We start from the raw sequence: 18,489 nt of genomic DNA, 5'->3' as shown, positions 1-18,489 counted from the left end.
GATTTGACCATTTCAATCAGTGTGATTATATCAAAATATTATCACTGGAGTTGCTCTCCCTTATGATAATGTTGTAAACAAGAAAATAAAAAAGCTCAAATTTCACTTTGTTCCTGCTAACCAACTTCTCAAAGGCAAACCTGAAATGCATATTTAATGCCCTCTAGTGGGCATTGTGAGCTTCAAAGCTGGATTACTCAACGCTCTTCCTGAAAAGTTATTTATTTTTTTATAAGAGAGAAAAAGAAGGTTGTAGTATAAAATTCTAATTTCATATCAAAGAGTACAGTAGCGATAGCAGTCAAATATTTCACAAAATATAGAGTAAGTACCTTGACCATGACATGTAAGCACGGTCGGCATGTTCAAAATGTACGACTAGCATAAAAAAGCAAAAGGTACTATATTTTTTTTTTTAGTACATGTATTAAATGTTTAGTAAATGTTTCAAACAATAGTATGCTACAACATCTGACCTCATTAAATTTGCAAGTTCAGTGAAGTGTGTTATTTGAGAAACAAAAACAATTGGTTTGCCATTTTTAGTAAAGTATCTAGTTTTGTTAACAAAACAAACTTTTAGCAGTTAGATAATAATGAAAATGGGCTTAGTCAAAAGGGAGATGTTAAAAATATGCTTGATATTTCTTTCAGCTCATTCGTCAAGTAAATGTAGCTCAAAAATAAGGTAGGTCGAGTCAAATTAGGGTTCGTCAACTTTCGCCACGCAAATACTGTATCTGAGCATTTAGTGCCTTGAATGCGGGACTCAATGCCTTCAATACGTGACAATAGGCCTTAAATAAATAAAAATATTACGGTCAAAAATAATAATAATAAAGTCAAGCGCATTGCATTGTGGAACACAGCATCCCATGCAGTGTGCTCTACTGTACACTACATATTTTAAAACATGTAGTAGGTTAATCGGGGTAGCCTATACTATGCATGCAATGTGCTTTCTGCAGAAATAGTGGGAGTAGTATGCTATTGCGAACATAGCCAAATAAGTAGGCTTATACGCTGACAACTGAATGCCAGGCCTGATCCGTTTCAATTAACTCTGGCCTCTCAACTCCAAATCCCAAGAAAACCACAGATTTAAAAAATAAATAAATAAGAAAAGAAAAAATCTAAAGAATTATTAAAAGTAGCCACTGGTTATTTTAGTTTGCACAGTAGTTTATAGGGGCAATACTTATGCCATGCTACTAACAGAATAAGCAAACAAGCAAATGCTTTTGGAAACCATGTTCTGTGACTGCTTTAAACATGCAAAAATAACTTTTGTCATGGAGATTTGTTTTAGGTCCATATACAGTGAAAACAGCGCATTGAGTTAATGGTTCTGTTTGCCAATTAGGGGTCGTTGTCTGTAAGCAGTTGTGTTGTGTGCATGTTGTCTCAGAGTTCTGTCATTAACAGAGCCCTCAGCAGTTTTTCTCTCTCCATCCGTGAATCTTCAGAGCTGCACAAACACACAGACACATAACCACAGACGGATGAACAGAAAGGCAAGGATGGGAACAATCAGAAAAAAAACCAAAACAATGTCAAGACCCACATCAACAGATGGAAAGAAAAATGTACAAACATGCAAACCGAAAGAAAATATGAATAATTGAACACAAACAGGCAGACAGAGTTAGTAGAGAAAATAGTAAAAAAAATAAAATAAACAGATATACACAAATCATACAGGATTTTGGAAAGAGCCTGATGGTTGTGCATGTGTATCACCTTTCAGTGTGTGCAGAATAGGGTAGCAGGTGAGGTACTGGACTTGGATAGAAGAGTGGGGAGTTGTCACAAGGCTCCAACCGTGAAGCATCCTTCTGCTATGGAGAGAAAGTAAAGGTCTGTATGTTTCTCACTACAGTCAACCTACTCTTTTATAAAAGTAGTTAGCTACACTTCAGGCTACTAACATAAAGTAGCTATATACATTTAAGATATTTAAAGAAGAATATATTTTGTATACACTTTATATAACAATCAAATGATACTATTTCGATTCATTAGAAGAGCGATGGCAAATCTGGCTGATTTGAACTTTCTAAACTCAGAGGAGGACAAATGGCTGAGAAACAGACCAAGAGAAAAAGGTCAGACGAATATAAACTAAAAAGAAGGATTATGATAAGTCGAGGGCTAGGAGCCACATCAACATCGGCGAAGGTTTTCAGCGGTGGAGAGACCTCCGATAGGTAAAAGGCTTGAAGACAGATGCAGAAGTTGCCCTTTTTCTTCTCGATAGGTGGGTAACATAAATTTTGCTATGTTTCACAGAACCCACATATGCTGTTGTAGTGATGTTAGATTTAGTAGCAACAGAGTCGTGAGTGTCTGGAGCTGGTGTGCGTAAAGCTGTCTCGTGTGCAAGAATTTGGGAGGCGGAGCTTCCAAAGGAGCACTGAAGGGTGTGTTTGTTTTGGCAGTTGAGTTCGAATATCAACAGTTTTTCTCAGGAATCGCTGCACCTTTAAAGGCTGCACTGGGCTTTGGTGAATCAGTGAATCATTTACATGAACTAGTTCATTTACATTAACCATCCAAAATAAAATGAATCATGAAGCTTGTTACTGGAAAAGGCAAACCATTATGAAAATAGCCGAGCTACTGAAAAATGTAGTTAAGCATCGCCATTTATAGTTGTATACACTCTCTCACTAGTATCTCTGTGACCAAAATTGTATCCATATTAAAATATTATGGGTTAAACAAGTAAAGCTCAATCAACAATATTTGTGGCATGTGAACCCCAAACTACCATAATATGACAATATAAACAACTTAACAGATCAAATAATACACAAGTTTTCATAGAACAATTAATGTAAGTGCTTTAATAAAATTATAAGCTTCACATTTCTGCCTTTAAACCCTCCAAAATTGACCCCATTCACTTGCATTGTAAATGCCACACTGTAACCTTGAACATGGAATATTTGTTTAAATGTTTTAAAAGCATAGTTCACCAAATCAAAAAATCTTCAGTGGAACACAAAATTAGATGCTAGATCCAGAATGTTAGCCTCACTCAACATTCACTTTGCATATGAAACTGAATGGTGTCTGAGGCTCACATTCTTCCTAACATCTCCTTTTGCGTTCCACAGAAATAAGAAATTCATAAGGGTTTAAAATAACATGAGGGTGAGTATGGTTTTTTTCTGCGAACTATCCCTTTAAGAATAGTTTTGTCATCATTATACTTCAAGAGGGAGAATCATAAGTGTTACCGGTGGGAAAATTGGTGGCTGAACTTGTTTGTCCAGTGAGCTGCTTGACATGGATTTTCCCAAACTGCACTGGGAGGATATGGCTGCAAGTGCCTCTGGAAGGTCATCTTCATCACTATGGTTACTATGGGACAAATGACAATATGGTTCAAGAGAGGGCTCATTGTTAAAACAAAAACCTCCAGGGGAAAATACCCTTGTTGGAACCATAATAACATTATTAGATATTCATAATATTTGTATGATTATTTAAGATTTCTGAATATTACGAATCATTTTTGTAATGTTTATTATTTCAAACTTGAGAATATTTAGAATCTATAAACTCATCAAGTTAAAGGGATAGTTCACTCAAAAATGAAAATTCATAATTTACTCACCCTCATAGTCATTCCAGATGTGTTTGACTTTCTTCTGCAGAACAAAAATTTAGATTTTTATTAGAATATTTCAGCTCTGTATGTCCATATAATGCCAGAATTGTAATGCTCCAAATCACATTTAGCCACCATAAAAGTAATCCATATGACTCCAGTGGTTAAATCTATATCTCAAAAGTGATATGATCACTTCAATATTGAAGTAAATTTTTGCTAGAAATTCTTATCCCTGCCCAGTAGGAGGCATCTGTATGAATAATGTGAATCAGCAAAAAAAAAAAGAAGAATTTGAAAGTGAAAGTTGAAGTGGAGATTGACTGAGCAGGGAGGAGAATTTATAGTAAAAATGGACTTTTTTGTATCTGTTTCTCTCTCTCACCAATCAAATCGGTTTAGAAGATATTAATTAAACCACTGGAGTCTTATGGATTACTGTTATGATAGCTATATGTGCTTTTTGGAGCATCAAAGTTTGGCATCCATTCACTTGTATTGTGTGGATCTACACTGCTGAAACATTCTTCTGAAAATCTTAATTTGTGTTCAGCAGAATGCATACACATCTGGAATGGAATGAGGGTTTGTAAATGATGAGAACCTTTTCATTTTTTGGTGAACAATTCCTTTAATATTATTTAATTTGATACTTTGAATGAGAAAATATTTGACTTATTTAGATTGTTTTCCCCTAGGATCATATTACAAAAGTAAAGAAATAGTAAAACACAATACACTTTTCCATTTAAATATTTAAAATACTTAAATTATATATATATATATATATATATATATATATATATTTTATTTGGTCAAATGGAGAGTAAAAACTGTTAAATGGCTCCATGCAATTAATTCTAATGGCATCTGTTAAGTAAATTGGAGAGTTCTGTGGAATGGCTCAGATCATCATTTCAAACCTCTTCACCCCTAGTAACTCACAAGCTGAACTGTCGGACGAGGCGTTTGCGCCGATCAACTCTTGGCTTCTCTGTATTCAGACTGCTTGAGCCTGAATCCTGTGAGGAGTTGGGATACCTGAGATAAAGTCCAAGGTAAGTGAATAAAACACTGACTCAGTATGAGGGTGTTTGTACTGTTTCATATATCCTTGAAAGACATTTACCAACTTCCAGAATTGGCACCTGCTGTTTTTACCTGTCAGTTTGGTCTCCACTTGAAGAGTTTCCCTTTGAGGTTCCACTATCACTTTGGGTGGCATGCTACAGCAGAAGAGAGCAGAGCACAGACTTACATATCACTACTAGTGTCATATACTTATTCTGCAACCTTAACAACTGGATTTATATACTGTTTTATGCGGTCATATCTGCCCAATTTAAAGCTGGGTAGTGACTGGTACTGACTTTGCCCCCTTCCTAGACAATCCAGATAAATTAGCTTCAATTTGTAGCTGGTTTTACATGGTTTCAAGTCATTAGCAGGTCCGTGCAACCAGCTGGTAGGAGTGGGATCCAAGACTGTAACCACATTTAGAAATGGGTGTACCAAATGTACAAATTTAAGAATCAACCATTAAAACCAATATCAGTCACCCACTTATCTGACTATTGTGGGAGCACATCTCTCTTATTGACTATGGTGGATACGGACCTGCTGAGGTTGACATGGTCATGGATAACCTAGTTAGAGCTCTTAGACCACTTAGCTAAGCTACTGGGCACCTAACTGAACTAAAAAAAAAAAAGAAAAAAAAAAGGTAAATTGTCTGCACTTTATAGCGCCTTTTTCAACCTTAGAGGTTACCAAAGCACTTCACAATGTGTCCCATTCTCTCTCACTCTCTCTCCGCTCTCTCTCTTTCACACACACCCGCACACACACAACCACACCCCAATGACGGCAGAGCTGCCATTGGAAGCAACTTGGGGTTCAGTGTCTTGCCCAAGGACTCTGCGGCATGTGGGCCAGGAATCGAACCGCCAGTTAGTTACCCATATTCCAAACAAATTTAGAACAGGTTAAAGGAATGTTCAGAGTTCAATACAAGTTAAGCTCAATTGAAAGCATTTGTGGCATAATATTGATTAACACAAAAATAAATTGACTCGTCCCTCATTTAAAAAAAAAAAAAAAAAAAGCAAACATCAAGGTTTCAGTGAGGCACTTACAATGGAAGTGAATGGGAAACATTTTTGACCATTTAAATACTCACTTTTATAAAAGAATAGCCACAAGACAAAAGGATATGCATGTAGACATGATTTTGGTGTGATAAAATAACTAAACATTTCTGTGTAAAGTGATAGCCAAATTTGCAACTTCGTTACCATGACGATGCAATGTCAATAAACACTAAACTGACCAAATTTACAGTTCAGATAATACACAAGTTATAACAGAAACATTAATGCAAGTGCTTTTATAAAATTATAAGCTTCACATTTCTGTGTTTATGCCCTCCAAAAATAGGTCCCATTCACTTGTTTTGTAAGTGCCTGACTGTATTTATTAAATAAATGGAGGAACAAGTTGAAATATTTTTTGTTGTAATCTACATTGTGCCACAAATGCGATCAATTGATCTTAAGTTGTACTGAACCTGGAACATTATTTTAAATAGCTTGACCCTCTTAAGCTGGTATGACCTCTCTTTTTTTTTCTAGCAGGTATCTTAATGGTGATGTCCATGCAGATGGATAAATATAGATGAATGAACTTTGTATTAGCTTTAGTGAATACATTGTGTCATGTTTAAGCAGTCTGTCTGTGAGAAGATTTACTTTGGAGATTATGCTCTTGAACTGTTCCTGTAGAACCGCAGGGGAGGAAGGAAGACTTTTCTCAGACAGTGGTTTTTCCTTTGCCTGCATGTGGTTACAGAGGGACAATCGAAGAAATCACATGCTTATTCACAAGGCATTGATAACCTCATCAATTACTTAGTTTGTTCTCAGAAAACCTGATCTCTAATAAGCTGACCATGTCTATATTGATATGGAGGGCTGGCCAAGGTGCTGGTTCTGCTTCCAACTGGTTCTGACTGTGCAAATCTTTGCATTCAGGAGACACGACCCAAGCATCTGATGTAAACAAACTCATCAGTATATACATTCTGAACTGCATCTCATTAAAACATCATGATTTTAAAAGGATAGTTCATCCCAAAAATTTTATTCTGTCATATATTCACCTGCATTCAACCCTGTATGATTTTCTTTTTTTCAGTCGAATACATTTTCTTTTTTTATGATGAATATCCTTACTACTCTCTTACATTTCATAATAGAGAATGAGGACTGGGTCTGTTAAGCTCCAAAATGTCAAGAAAGTACAAAAAGTATCATAAAAGTGGTCCTTACAGCTCATGTGCTATATTCCAAGTCTTCTGCAGCCATACGTTGTGTGAGGAACACACCAAAATTTAAGTTGTTATTCATTCATAATCTTCCTCTTTGGTGGATTGCCTGCTGTGACCAGATAATTGAGTTCAACTTGAGAACCAGATCAGGGCTACTTAGGCTTACGATGCTTTTGGAAAACTCAGTGGTTCAGTGTAAATAAAATGCAGCATCAGAGCACCCATGAACTTTGTTGTCATAATAGAGAGCATATATTTATAATATAATTTTATATTTTAAATATTTATCTCATAACATTATGCATTTGTTACAGCTGTGTAAATACATTTATGCCTGCTCTGAACAGTATTGAACAGTCACTTCAGATGGCTTTAGTTCACAAATCGGACACCGTTACTCGTCTCATGAATGTGTCAAAAGAAAGTCAAGGTATATGTCAAGATTTTCAGTGAATAACAACTTAAATGTGGCTTTTTCCTCACCTTGACGGGATAGTTCACACAAAAATTAAATGTCTCTCGATTTGCTCACTCTCATTCCATCCAAGATGTGCTTGACTTTCTTCTGCTGAACACAAAGGTTTTTATAAGAATATCTCAGCTCTGTATGTCCATACGATGGAAGTGAAAGGTGGAACAGAAATTTGTAGTTCTTAAAAGCACATAAAGGCAGCATAAACTTAATCCATTAAACTCCTATGGTGTATTCAGTGTATTCAAAAGTGATATGATAAGTGTAAGAAACAGGATACAAATTTTTTTTTTTTTTGAAGTACTTTGTTTTTACTGTAAATCTCCACTTTCCCAAGCGCTCTTCTCTCCCAAGAGTTCTTCTTTTGTTTTTGGTGACTCACATTCTTTGTGCACATCATCACCTACTGAGCAGGGAGGATAATTTAATAGATAAAAAGGCAAATATTGATCTGTTTCTCACCCACAATTATCATATAACTTCAGAAGACATGAATTTAACCACTGGAGCCTTATGGATTACTTTTATGCACATGTTGGGCCTTCAGAGACCTGGCCACAATTTACTTGCATTGTATGGACCTACAGCGTTGAGATATTCTTCTGAAAATCTTTGTTTGTGTTCTGCAGAAAAAGAAAGTCATACACATCTGGGATAACATAAGGGGGAGTAAATGGTGAAAGAATTGTCATTTTTGACCATTTAAATGTATGGATTCAAGAGAATTGAAATATAACACACTTTTGGACCATGGACAGCCCCAGTCCTCAATTTCATTATATGAACAAAAGTGGCAAGGATACTCTTCAAAATTTCACCTCTTGTGTTCCACTGAAGAAAAAGTATTACTGGTTTGGAATGATATGGGTGCAAACAAATAATTAAAGAATTGTCATTTTAGGTGAACTTTCCATTTACTTAGACCCCAGTAAATACAGCTCAAGTGATTTTGTCGAGACATACTAGGTGAAGCTGTCGTGATGCACAGGGCTTCCTGTTTTTCGTATCCATGGTGATGGTGGCAGTGATGGATCTTTCCAGAATGAGGAGCTTCATTCTCTTCCACACTAAACCTCCGAGTGTCTGCACTGCTTAAAGGGAAACTACAAAACACAACAATGCTACATATGACAGCTTCACATTTGTGTTGTGTGCATTATAGGTTGGCACACTCATTGAAAAATAATGGAGAAAACATCTAAAACTGAGAATCATAATGCATGTCATGAATAACCATGGCAAAACGACATGCTAAAATATACACACACAGGTTTCTAATAGGATAAAAGGGTGGTTATGAAACATGTTTACAGAAATTATGTTATTACACAGAATTTGAAATGACTTTCTGGGTGCAAAATGTTAATACAAAAATTACAAAACAAATGTCAAGGGTTTATGTAATCAATAAAGTGAGTCGAATAGTGTAAACAACACATTTATTTAGGCAGGTCTCATTGCAGCAGTCTGTAACCATTAAAAGCCCTTGCTATGACTAAGTGGATTCTGACTTAAAGGGAAGGATCACGTAAAAATTAAAACCCTGTTATCATTTACTCACACATATGTTGCTCCAAACCAGCATTACTTTTTTTTGTTCCAAAAGAGAAAAAAAAAAAATCCAATGAAAGTGAATTGTGACTCATTGGAGTTATGTTTCTCATATCTCCAGTTGTGTTTTATGGATAAAAGAAAGTCATATGGTTTATACCAATAAGAAGGAGAGTAAATGATGACACAATTAAAATTTTTGGGTGAACTATCTCTTTGACACTTCTGCAAATATGTAATAATAATTACATTTCAAAAGTTTTAAGGAGAATTTAAATTACACAAAGCATGTAATAGAAGCATTAGAATGCTTAAATGCGCTGTTTGTAAACAATGAGGGAATTGGCATGAGATCATATTAATGATTTGCACTTCAAGTAAACTTTGACAAGCAGGCATACCAACATGCACAGATCTACCGTCAGCCAGATAATCCAACACACTAAAATGATAAAATAGGCAATACTCGAGAACAATGCTGCTCAATATAGCTCAGAGATTGTATCACATTTGATTGTAAGTTTTAAGAACTTGATTAACAGGGTCAGATGTATTAAAGCAGAATTAGAGCTTAACCTCAGCAGCACAACTGAGCAACCCTGCTCTAGAATACAGCACTACAGCAGCAGTTACCTATCCGGACATCATCATCATTATCATACATAATTAGCTAATTCTAGATTTTATCATAAGGCAAAATTGTAATTGTTGAATGAATTCAAAAACTCAAAGCTATAAACAACACAGGTCCACATATACAGAATATGCGTTTTAGTCTTCTCAGGATGCATTTGATTGGATGATATGCTTAACACATTGGATGATCACAGACAATATGACTGGATGAGTGTCCTGCTGGTGAGATGGGTTGGGACTGTGAAACAGAGAGTGATAACTCGGATGAGGGTGTAATGGTATGTTCAGTGGTCTCTTTTAGTGGGATGAGCGGCTCTCACACGATCTCAGAGTGCAGTCATAACTTTGTCTCTGTGCACCACAGACACACTCCTGCCACTGCACTCAATCACATTTCTCTCAAGCACACTGCTGCTCGTAGTGGGTCTGTCCATATTGGAGGTTCTAAATCAGACACACATTCACATGCAAGTAAAAAAGATGAGAACACACATGCACACTGGCATCAGCCTCTAATTTCTGATATTACTGGACCTGAAATACTGGTACAGGTTTAAGACCATATTTAGACCATATTTAAACCAGGTATTAAAGGGATAGTTCAACCATGAAATAAAATTCTGTCATCATTAACTCACCTGCATGTTGCTCTATACCTTATGTCTACATTCACTTTTATTGCATCTTTTTCTGTACAATAAAAGTTAATGGAGATAAGGGGTGTAATGATCCATCAATGTCTGTTTTTTTTTTTTAAGATGCACCTTTAATTTAACATTCTCATGCCAGCCACATCTGTATGCATTTCCGTCAGTCAATGCAGCAACCTTGTGATATTCATTTAGTTTCATAACCACTAAATATGCTTTTCATGTGGAACAAGGATGTGTGTGGAGTGACTGAAGCCTGAATTTGCGCTCTGCCATTCATCTCAACAGGGCTGCAAGCTCCGGTAAAAGGTTAGAGCAGAGACGATCACATGCGCAATTAAATTGGGCTTCCCTAAATATCGTGGCACATGCGACCCATTTAAATTCTACATGAGAATTTTCTATTTTAAAGTGCTATGGAGCAATTCAACCATGTCAAACAGTTAAACTGCCATGATATTCTGAACAACTCTGACGAGGAAAAGAGAAAACCCCTGCCCTGAACTGACATCAGTTACAAGACTTTTCACATCTTCACTTAAACACCCTTACTAACATTTATCACAGTAAACTGGAACAGAATTTTTGCAATACATCTGTGGAAGCTGTAGCCAAGAAAAACTTGGATCGCACATACTCTGCTGTCATGGGTATTTTGTATTGAAAGACTTGCTTAACTGTTGTAGAGATGACAAATTGTCATTGTAGTGTTTCCCTCATTCCACAAGGCAATGAGCTGTCATCAAACGATTGATCATCACGTGTATGTGACTTTATTTTTAATATTTTTATATTTCTTTGTGGATGTCCCAGTTTGGATACTGGATTTGCACTATTCAGAGATATTTTTTTATATTCCAATTATATTTTGGTTGCATTTGTGAGATAATGAGTGTAAATAATTGAGTAAAAAAAGCACATTATATCATAATATCTATCACAGGCCCCTAAATCAAATCAAAATTGCTTCGCGGCAGACTTGGCAAACATCGGATAGCTGGCTAAGGGAATCTATACAAGATCATATAGTGAGGAAACTTGCGATTTATATCCCAAATGGTGACTGAGGCAAACATTCTGCCTAACATCTATCTCCTTTTGTGTTCCATGGAGTAAAGAAAGTCATGCAGGTTTGGAACAATATAACAACATTTTCATTTTTTGGTGAACTATTCCTTTGAGATCAGTCTCGTGTGACCCAATTGCAAGTGGACAACGCTAAATGCAGGAGTAAACCGTCCAAAACGTTTTGTCATATGTTCACTCAATATAGATTTGGAGGTTTGACCACATCGCATTTGTAGTGTAAATGCTAATGCCTTATTTGCCCAAAGGTCAGTATTTTGGGGCATTTTTGACCTATGTGAGGGCATTATAAAAACACTGTGTCATATTATTATTTAACATACTTTAATAAATGTATTTAAATACATTTAAATTGAATTCAATAAGGCTTTCAACCTCAATTATTTTAATCACAATTTAAATCTGTCTCAACTCTGTTTTGTGATAATATAAATTAGGCTTTGAATAAAATACTGGGAAATACTGTATATCAGAATAAAAAGAATATTAAAAAGAGTGAATTCATTACAGGGGCATTTTTGGCTCTACATTTTAAATAAATTGGATATTAGTGTCACTTTCAGTGACATTTTTGCCCCAACCCCCCATTAATTTCGGACCCTGCTATACATACAGTACATGAACTAAACATTATAGAACTACAAGCTTGCACATCCTAAGTAAACAGGTACTGGTACTCCACTAAAATAACTTCTAATTCTGCATCAATTTTGTGCTTCGATTAAAATTCTAGTGTATCTCATTGAAACACTATGCTTTTTAGTGGTCACAAGAGACTCATTTGCAATGCTACCACTAGGTGTGAACAGCAATGTGAAGTTGACTGAACACTTCTGATCAGATCACCCAAGACATGTGTAAACTGGGCCTCCAATGCATACCTATGAGGGGGTGGAGCATATCCCGTTTCAATTGGCTGAATGTACAGGGGAGGGGTCAAATTGGACGGATGTGATCGTTGCCAGGGTTCCTGTGCAATTGGAATGTTGCACTTATACTAGAGGGAAACAGAAAAATGCTTTTATTCATACGAGTGAAATCTCTTGCCTTTTACTCATTACTTGGACATTAAGAACTTATTCTACCAAATATCAGTCTTTTTAAAAATCTCATCAGGTTGGATTATCTCCCCCAAACAATTTTTTTTTTTCTGCATTTTTTAAATTGTGCTTTAAAATGGGCAGTAAACCCACAGCTAATAAACCCCCACATCTATTTCTTAATAAGGTATGAAAAAGGATATAGAAAAAGTACCGGTTGTAAGCTTGGGTCAGGGCTAGTCTGGGCACTACAGGAGAAGAGAAAGTATAAGCTCTCATTACACAAGAACAACAAGGCAGCTATTAAAGTAGCAAAAACAAAGTATTACAGACTGTGTGCAGCTTTACCTTAGATGTGGATGTTTTGCTGGAGTGATGGCTGTGGAAGGTAAAAGCAGTCATATAAATGACATATGTAAGATGAGGTATTTGCACCACACAAGCATTTAAAAGCTAGGTTCAGATGCAGTGTTGAGATGGAGATTATGGTCAGCTGGAAGAACAATAGGTGGATTTTTGAAAGGAGAAATAGCATATTGCACACAGACCTACCCTTGCCCATTGAATGGGCCCGTGATGGGTATCTTTTACTTGGTCTTCTCTCAAAAGTGCTTGCCCTCCTGACTTTACCACTATGTGTGGCCTGATATTCAGTCCTTCCACTACAAACACAAGCAAAGCAAAACAAAACTTAAAAAATTTGCTATCACTTAAAATATGTTACCAGAATATGAGTGCATGTGTCTACTAAGGATGAGCATGAAATTGGGTTGGTGAAATCGTGAGCGCAAAGTGCTAATGGGCTGGGTAAAATTTAATAATGAGGTTCTCCGGTTATTGAACCGTTTGCATTCCATTATATATCCCATTACCTGTCAAGCAACACCAATATAAAAGAAGGCAGCGAATTCATAAGAATTTGGTTGTGTAAATGGGCTGTATGCAATGCCTCCCATGCTTTTTGTCACCAGCACTGCTCCGGACCGCAACTACATACAACATAATTCTGCATCAAGTTCTGTATCAACCTCTATAGGACCGTAGTCTCTCGTCCTGCACGGCCTTGTCATACTTGTTTGAAATACGTTTTGCTTCTCTCCACTGTGCATTTCTTTGCAATGTATATTTGGTATACTGTATGTTTCTCTGTTTAATATTTTACGTTTCATTTCTATATGGCATCCTTTACCTTTCGAAAGGTGCTATACAAAATAAACTTATTATTATTATTAATAATCATACTGATCTACTGACATGCAAATCATGGCTTGTAGTATTAAAAATGATTGATGTCTCTTTGATATCCTCTACTGGTGGAATCCCCAAACCAGCCAAAGATTTTACCATGCAAACTGTCCAATAGCCAAGCATAGCATGCTGTTAGCATGGTTATTAAAGCCTTCCCCTTAAATCTAGATAAACTAGTCAACCTCACTAATTGACTAGTCAGCCATGACCCACCTCTAGTGTGCGCTTACCTGAATCTGAAGCGTGAGCCAAGGCGTGTGAAGTCATTGTGGCTGTGCTTGCTTTGGGCTGGCTGTCTGAGCCGGAAGAAGGCATGGCTCTCAACAGCACACTTCCATAAGTGCTTACACTCCCGAGAACTCGACAGCTGAAACACAAAGGTATGCTCCTGCTCTCGGCCCTGTGAACAGGAATATACATGCGCACACACACACACACACACACACACACACACACACACACACACACACACACACACACACACACACACACACACGATGAGGGAAAAGTACTTTATAGAGCACTTTGCATTAGAGGAATGTGTACCTGGGTAGACGACATGAAATTCTTTTGGGAAATTGACAAGCTATACTTCATATTAAACCTCATATTAATTGAGAGACTACATTGAATATATGCACTTTTATGTGCCACAACACAGGTCCATTTAAAATTAAAGATCACACTTTTAATCAACTTTAGTGAGGGCAAAACATTTATTAAAAATGAAACTTGTGAAGATCAGTTATATGATCTAGGATGTATGCTTTCCCTTATACATTCTTTCCCAAAATCTTGATATTAATAATAAAAAAATGACATGCATGAACTACCCAGATTATAATTTGGAAACACACAGCATGAGCACATCCGGACGAGCAAGTACAAGTTTGTGCATGTTAAACTCACCTTCTCGTCATCCTCCACCACTACTAAAGTCAGTCTGTTCTTCTTGAAGTCAAGACCGGTTATTTTAGGCCTGATTGAACACATATACACATAGCATGAGGAGGAGGAATAATAAAAAACACACTGCAATATTGATGACCAAGCCACAGGTCACAACAACAGGGAGTGACTTTGAATCTTACCAAAAGAAGAGACCAATTTTGCTTGATCCTTCAAACACAAGGATACCAGTTGGTGTGAGTCCCAGGGCATATTCTCCTCCATCCCGTCCCTGCATAGAAAACACTGTTAGGGTGGCCTCACCCCATGGGTTACAAAATAAATACCTCATCAAACAGGTATTTTAACCCTGTAAAGCCTGACATATGAAAGAATTTGACATTAGTGTTTTTAGAACCACTTAAATTCTAAAAATACTTTTTTTTTTTATGAGGCCCAGCAATTCATTTTTGCATACAACATTTGTTATTTAAGTTTTTCTTTGCCCATACATGCTTTGGTTGTAAATCTTGAGGTACTATCAGAAGACACACTGGGCTTTTCAGGGATGCCAAATGTTTGAGAGTTTGGCCATGACAACTTCCTCAACTTGATATACAAATACGGATTGAAATTAGGGCTGTTGATTTAACATGTTAATTAGATACAATTAACGTTATAAAAAACAAGGTGTTAAAAAAAACATTAATGCAATTAATCACATGCCCGGGCTGTAATAAGGAAGATTCCAGAGAAATTCAAGCTTGAAGTACCACCTGTTTTCTCCAGGGGGCACTAAGCGAAATTTAAGCTGTATAGGAAATGTGCAGCTTCTAAAGAGAACAAAACAACCCCTCAGCAGACAGCACAACACAAATGATACGTACTTGTGTTCAAATCACAGCGTGATGGAGCGCCAATCCAAACTAAGGGACCTCAAGATGTGTTCTGCTAAGTATTAAAGAACTAATCTGACACAGTCAGCGACCTAAAAATTGTGTGAAGCAACCAAAGTGAGACGCTCCACAAGCATCCGTCTGACGCAGGTGTACATTGATGGGTCCTTAGACAAGACCTCGTAATAAACCTCTGATTCATTGACAAATTCACTCGCTGAAATGGATTGCTGTGAACTATATACTAATGATTGTCTTATGTTCAATAATGTGCAAATAAACAATACACTGGATTCTAAAGCCACTTTGTGTGATGTCTCAATGCTTAACTCCTCTGCCATAATAATGTAATGCATTTTAATTACCGGAAATTATACATATATACCAAGTTTAAATCTTTCTCCTATAATCTTTTGATAGAGGTTAAAGCTCCATCCCCTAGACTTGGATTTGGCAGGGAGTAATACACTGACGTCTCAAGCCCTTTTCCAAAAACAGTAATCACCACTCCCAGAATGTCTGCTGCTTTAGGGGGGTGCATGCTACTCCTAAAAATAGTACAGAGCAGATGGCGCAGCAGTAAATACCTAAAAAAAAAAAAAAAGAAAACAAAATGAGATCTGGCAATCCCAAAATGTTGAACCAAATTTTCAAAAGGATCTCAACACTCCACTGTTATATAGGTCACAAGTGTATTAACCTCCCTCACAATCCACTCTGACCAGCAAAAAGGGGACTTATTAATATATAATTTTGCAAAAGGAATTAATAATTCTGTGGAGGCAAGGCGTAGATTTAGTAGGTTCGGAGATTAATAATAAAATATAATCAGCATAAAGCAAAAGCTTATGCGCCACACCTCCCACCACTACCCCTGGAAAATCCTCCTCTCTAATCGCGGCTGCTAATGGTTGCTAAAAATTGGGAAAGATGGTGACCCTGCCAGGTGCCCCTATCCAGAGTAAAATAATCTGAAATTAATCCATTTGTTTATACCGCCGCTACCGGGTGTCTATAAAGTAACTTAATCCAACCAATAAAAGTATTCCAGTACATTTCCAAAATTTAAAAAAGATAATACAATTCTACTATATCAAATGCCTTTTGTGAGATGGCAGCGACCGGAGTCAGATTGTTCGCCACTGACCACATGATATTGATGAAACGCCTAATGTTATCATAAGAGCTACAGCCCAGAACAAACCCCACACACGTTGCGTGTTCTCCAAGTCCTCCAATTTCTCCCAGATGCGCTCCAAATCCACCTTGGTCGCTAGTGGATTAGCAGCTAATTCCCTCTCCGATGACTCCAGATAATCGATCCATTTCTTAACATCCCCCACTCTTGTGACCACCTCAGTGAATTTCGTCTCCATGGCAGTGATCGATCAACGTATTACAGCAAGATCCTCTAAGTCAGCAACAACCTTCGCCACCATTGCCGACAAGTTCAACAATTCTCGCCAAATTTCCTGCACTTCTCCAGCCAAAACAACTCCCTTGCTAGAGGCCTGCTGCTTGGGGGCATCAGCTTGAGCACGTAAATGTCTCCAGAGCCCTAGGATTTTGAATTATTTGACATATTGTCTTCCTAGAACAGTTATGGAACAGGGTGTATCGAATCTCACCAGGTTATGATATAAAAAGTATTAAAAGTGCACAGAGACAGCCATTCATTTTTTTAGGTCTGTTATCTAAACTGGCTGAAGAATAAATATGACCTCACACCCCCAACAAACAAATTAGATTAACTTCAAAATAAAATAAAATATACAATGTAGGGATACCATTTATGAAATCTCAGGAAAATAAGTAGATCTGCTAAAGTCTGTAAGAGAGCAATGGCAATTTAATGTAGAACTTTACTTTTACACAAAATAAATGTAGACTAAAACTGAAAAAAGAGCAGTATGTCTGTTTTTCCTTTTTTATTATTATTATCATCCTGCTATTCAATGAGGGGGACAATTGGACTTTCCTTGTCCTGCACAGATGATACATTTGCACACATGTGCCTGATACTTGTGCAGACAATCATGAGAAATGGCAAACAAACTGATTTGATGTTGTTCAGGATCGTGAACCCTGACATACATCAGAACTAAACACTGTCAGGATATATATGCGCAGTTTCAGTGACACTTCGCAATCTTTTACAAGCACTAGAGAAGAGAATAAAAAGCACATTTTCCTGTGTATTTTCTTCGAAGGTTTGGTTTTCATCATCGAGTTAACTTTGTGAAGAAAAAAAAGGTTGTGCATTTTAGCTGGCATCACTTCTGTAACAGCTTTGACATTTTTCTTTTTTAAGCCTGTAGTTTTGACTGTACCCAGCAGCTAAAGAATTTGCATAAATACATTTGACTGAATAAGAATGAATAAAATGGGTTGGAGAACTACGTGTAACTGAACTACGTCCCAACAAGCTTAAACATGCACGCTCCTCTGGAACTGGACCACTGATTTATGTGACTCAAAAGAACAAGTAGTCTCAGAGAGTGATTCTGTGTTCATTTTGTGTTGGCCGCGCATGCGCACTGTGCAACCTCTGTTCATTTGTTACGTGAAAACCACATAGGCGCTGTACAGGAAACAGAAATTATTAGTTCAACTCTTTTGGTCCGAGTCGTTCGTTCTTTTGTCACATGACTGCTGTATATGCAATGATTGCTCACACAGGAAACAGAAATTATTACTTTATAGGGGTGGACCGGGAAGAGAAATGGCATTTTCTGCATATCGCTGCCACTTTGGCATATCGTGGCAGCATTTTGTGGCCCATTCTGCATAACGCGGCGGCTCATTTCAGCTTATCGCGGCCCATTCAGCCCGGTTCCACCGATGACCAGTCCACCCCTGATTGACCCCAAAATGCGTCGGCCCACTGGAAAATGCCCGATATGCCAGATTACCAATCCAGCCCTGTTAGTTCACCTCTCCAGTCATCTGGTCCGAATCGTCACGTGACAAAAGAACTCGGACAAGAAGATTCCACAGGTGAACTAATCTTTCTCATAATTTGTCCTTGGCCGCATTATAATGTTTTCCTTATTGGGACTATAATCAAAGTAGACGTGTTGG

General features: G+C 37.2%; 1 protein-coding gene across 1 annotated transcript in view; it reads right to left on the bottom strand.

The window, feature by feature from the left end:
* Positions 1-18,489, bottom strand: part of epb41l4b (erythrocyte membrane protein band 4.1 like 4B) — a 37,817-nt gene continuing 19,328 nt past the window's right edge. The window contains exons 9-23 of the mRNA XM_052147560.1: positions 14,716-14,804; positions 14,534-14,603; positions 13,855-14,024; positions 12,929-13,038; positions 12,725-12,755; positions 12,591-12,624; positions 12,218-12,333; positions 8,377-8,516; positions 6,563-6,663; positions 6,364-6,447; positions 4,778-4,842; positions 4,562-4,657; positions 3,243-3,366; positions 1,741-1,838; positions 1-1,468 (exon numbers count right to left, since the gene is read on the bottom strand). Coding sequence (XP_052003520.1) covers positions 1,405-1,468; positions 1,741-1,838; positions 3,243-3,366; positions 4,562-4,657; positions 4,778-4,842; positions 6,364-6,447; positions 6,563-6,663; positions 8,377-8,516; positions 12,218-12,333; positions 12,591-12,624; positions 12,725-12,755; positions 12,929-13,038; positions 13,855-14,024; positions 14,534-14,603; positions 14,716-14,804 — 1,392 coding nt within the window. The 3' untranslated portion in view covers positions 1-1,404. The remainder of the gene's footprint in view (positions 1,469-1,740; positions 1,839-3,242; positions 3,367-4,561; positions 4,658-4,777; positions 4,843-6,363; positions 6,448-6,562; positions 6,664-8,376; positions 8,517-12,217; positions 12,334-12,590; positions 12,625-12,724; positions 12,756-12,928; positions 13,039-13,854; positions 14,025-14,533; positions 14,604-14,715; positions 14,805-18,489) is intronic.

This window comes from Xyrauchen texanus, chromosome 17, assembly GCF_025860055.1.
Source record: "Xyrauchen texanus isolate HMW12.3.18 chromosome 17, RBS_HiC_50CHRs, whole genome shotgun sequence".
Lineage (NCBI taxonomy): Eukaryota > Metazoa > Chordata > Actinopteri > Cypriniformes > Catostomidae > Xyrauchen > Xyrauchen texanus.
The sequence above is the reverse complement of the archived record's forward strand: the minus strand, read 5'-3'. Positions and strand labels throughout refer to the sequence as shown.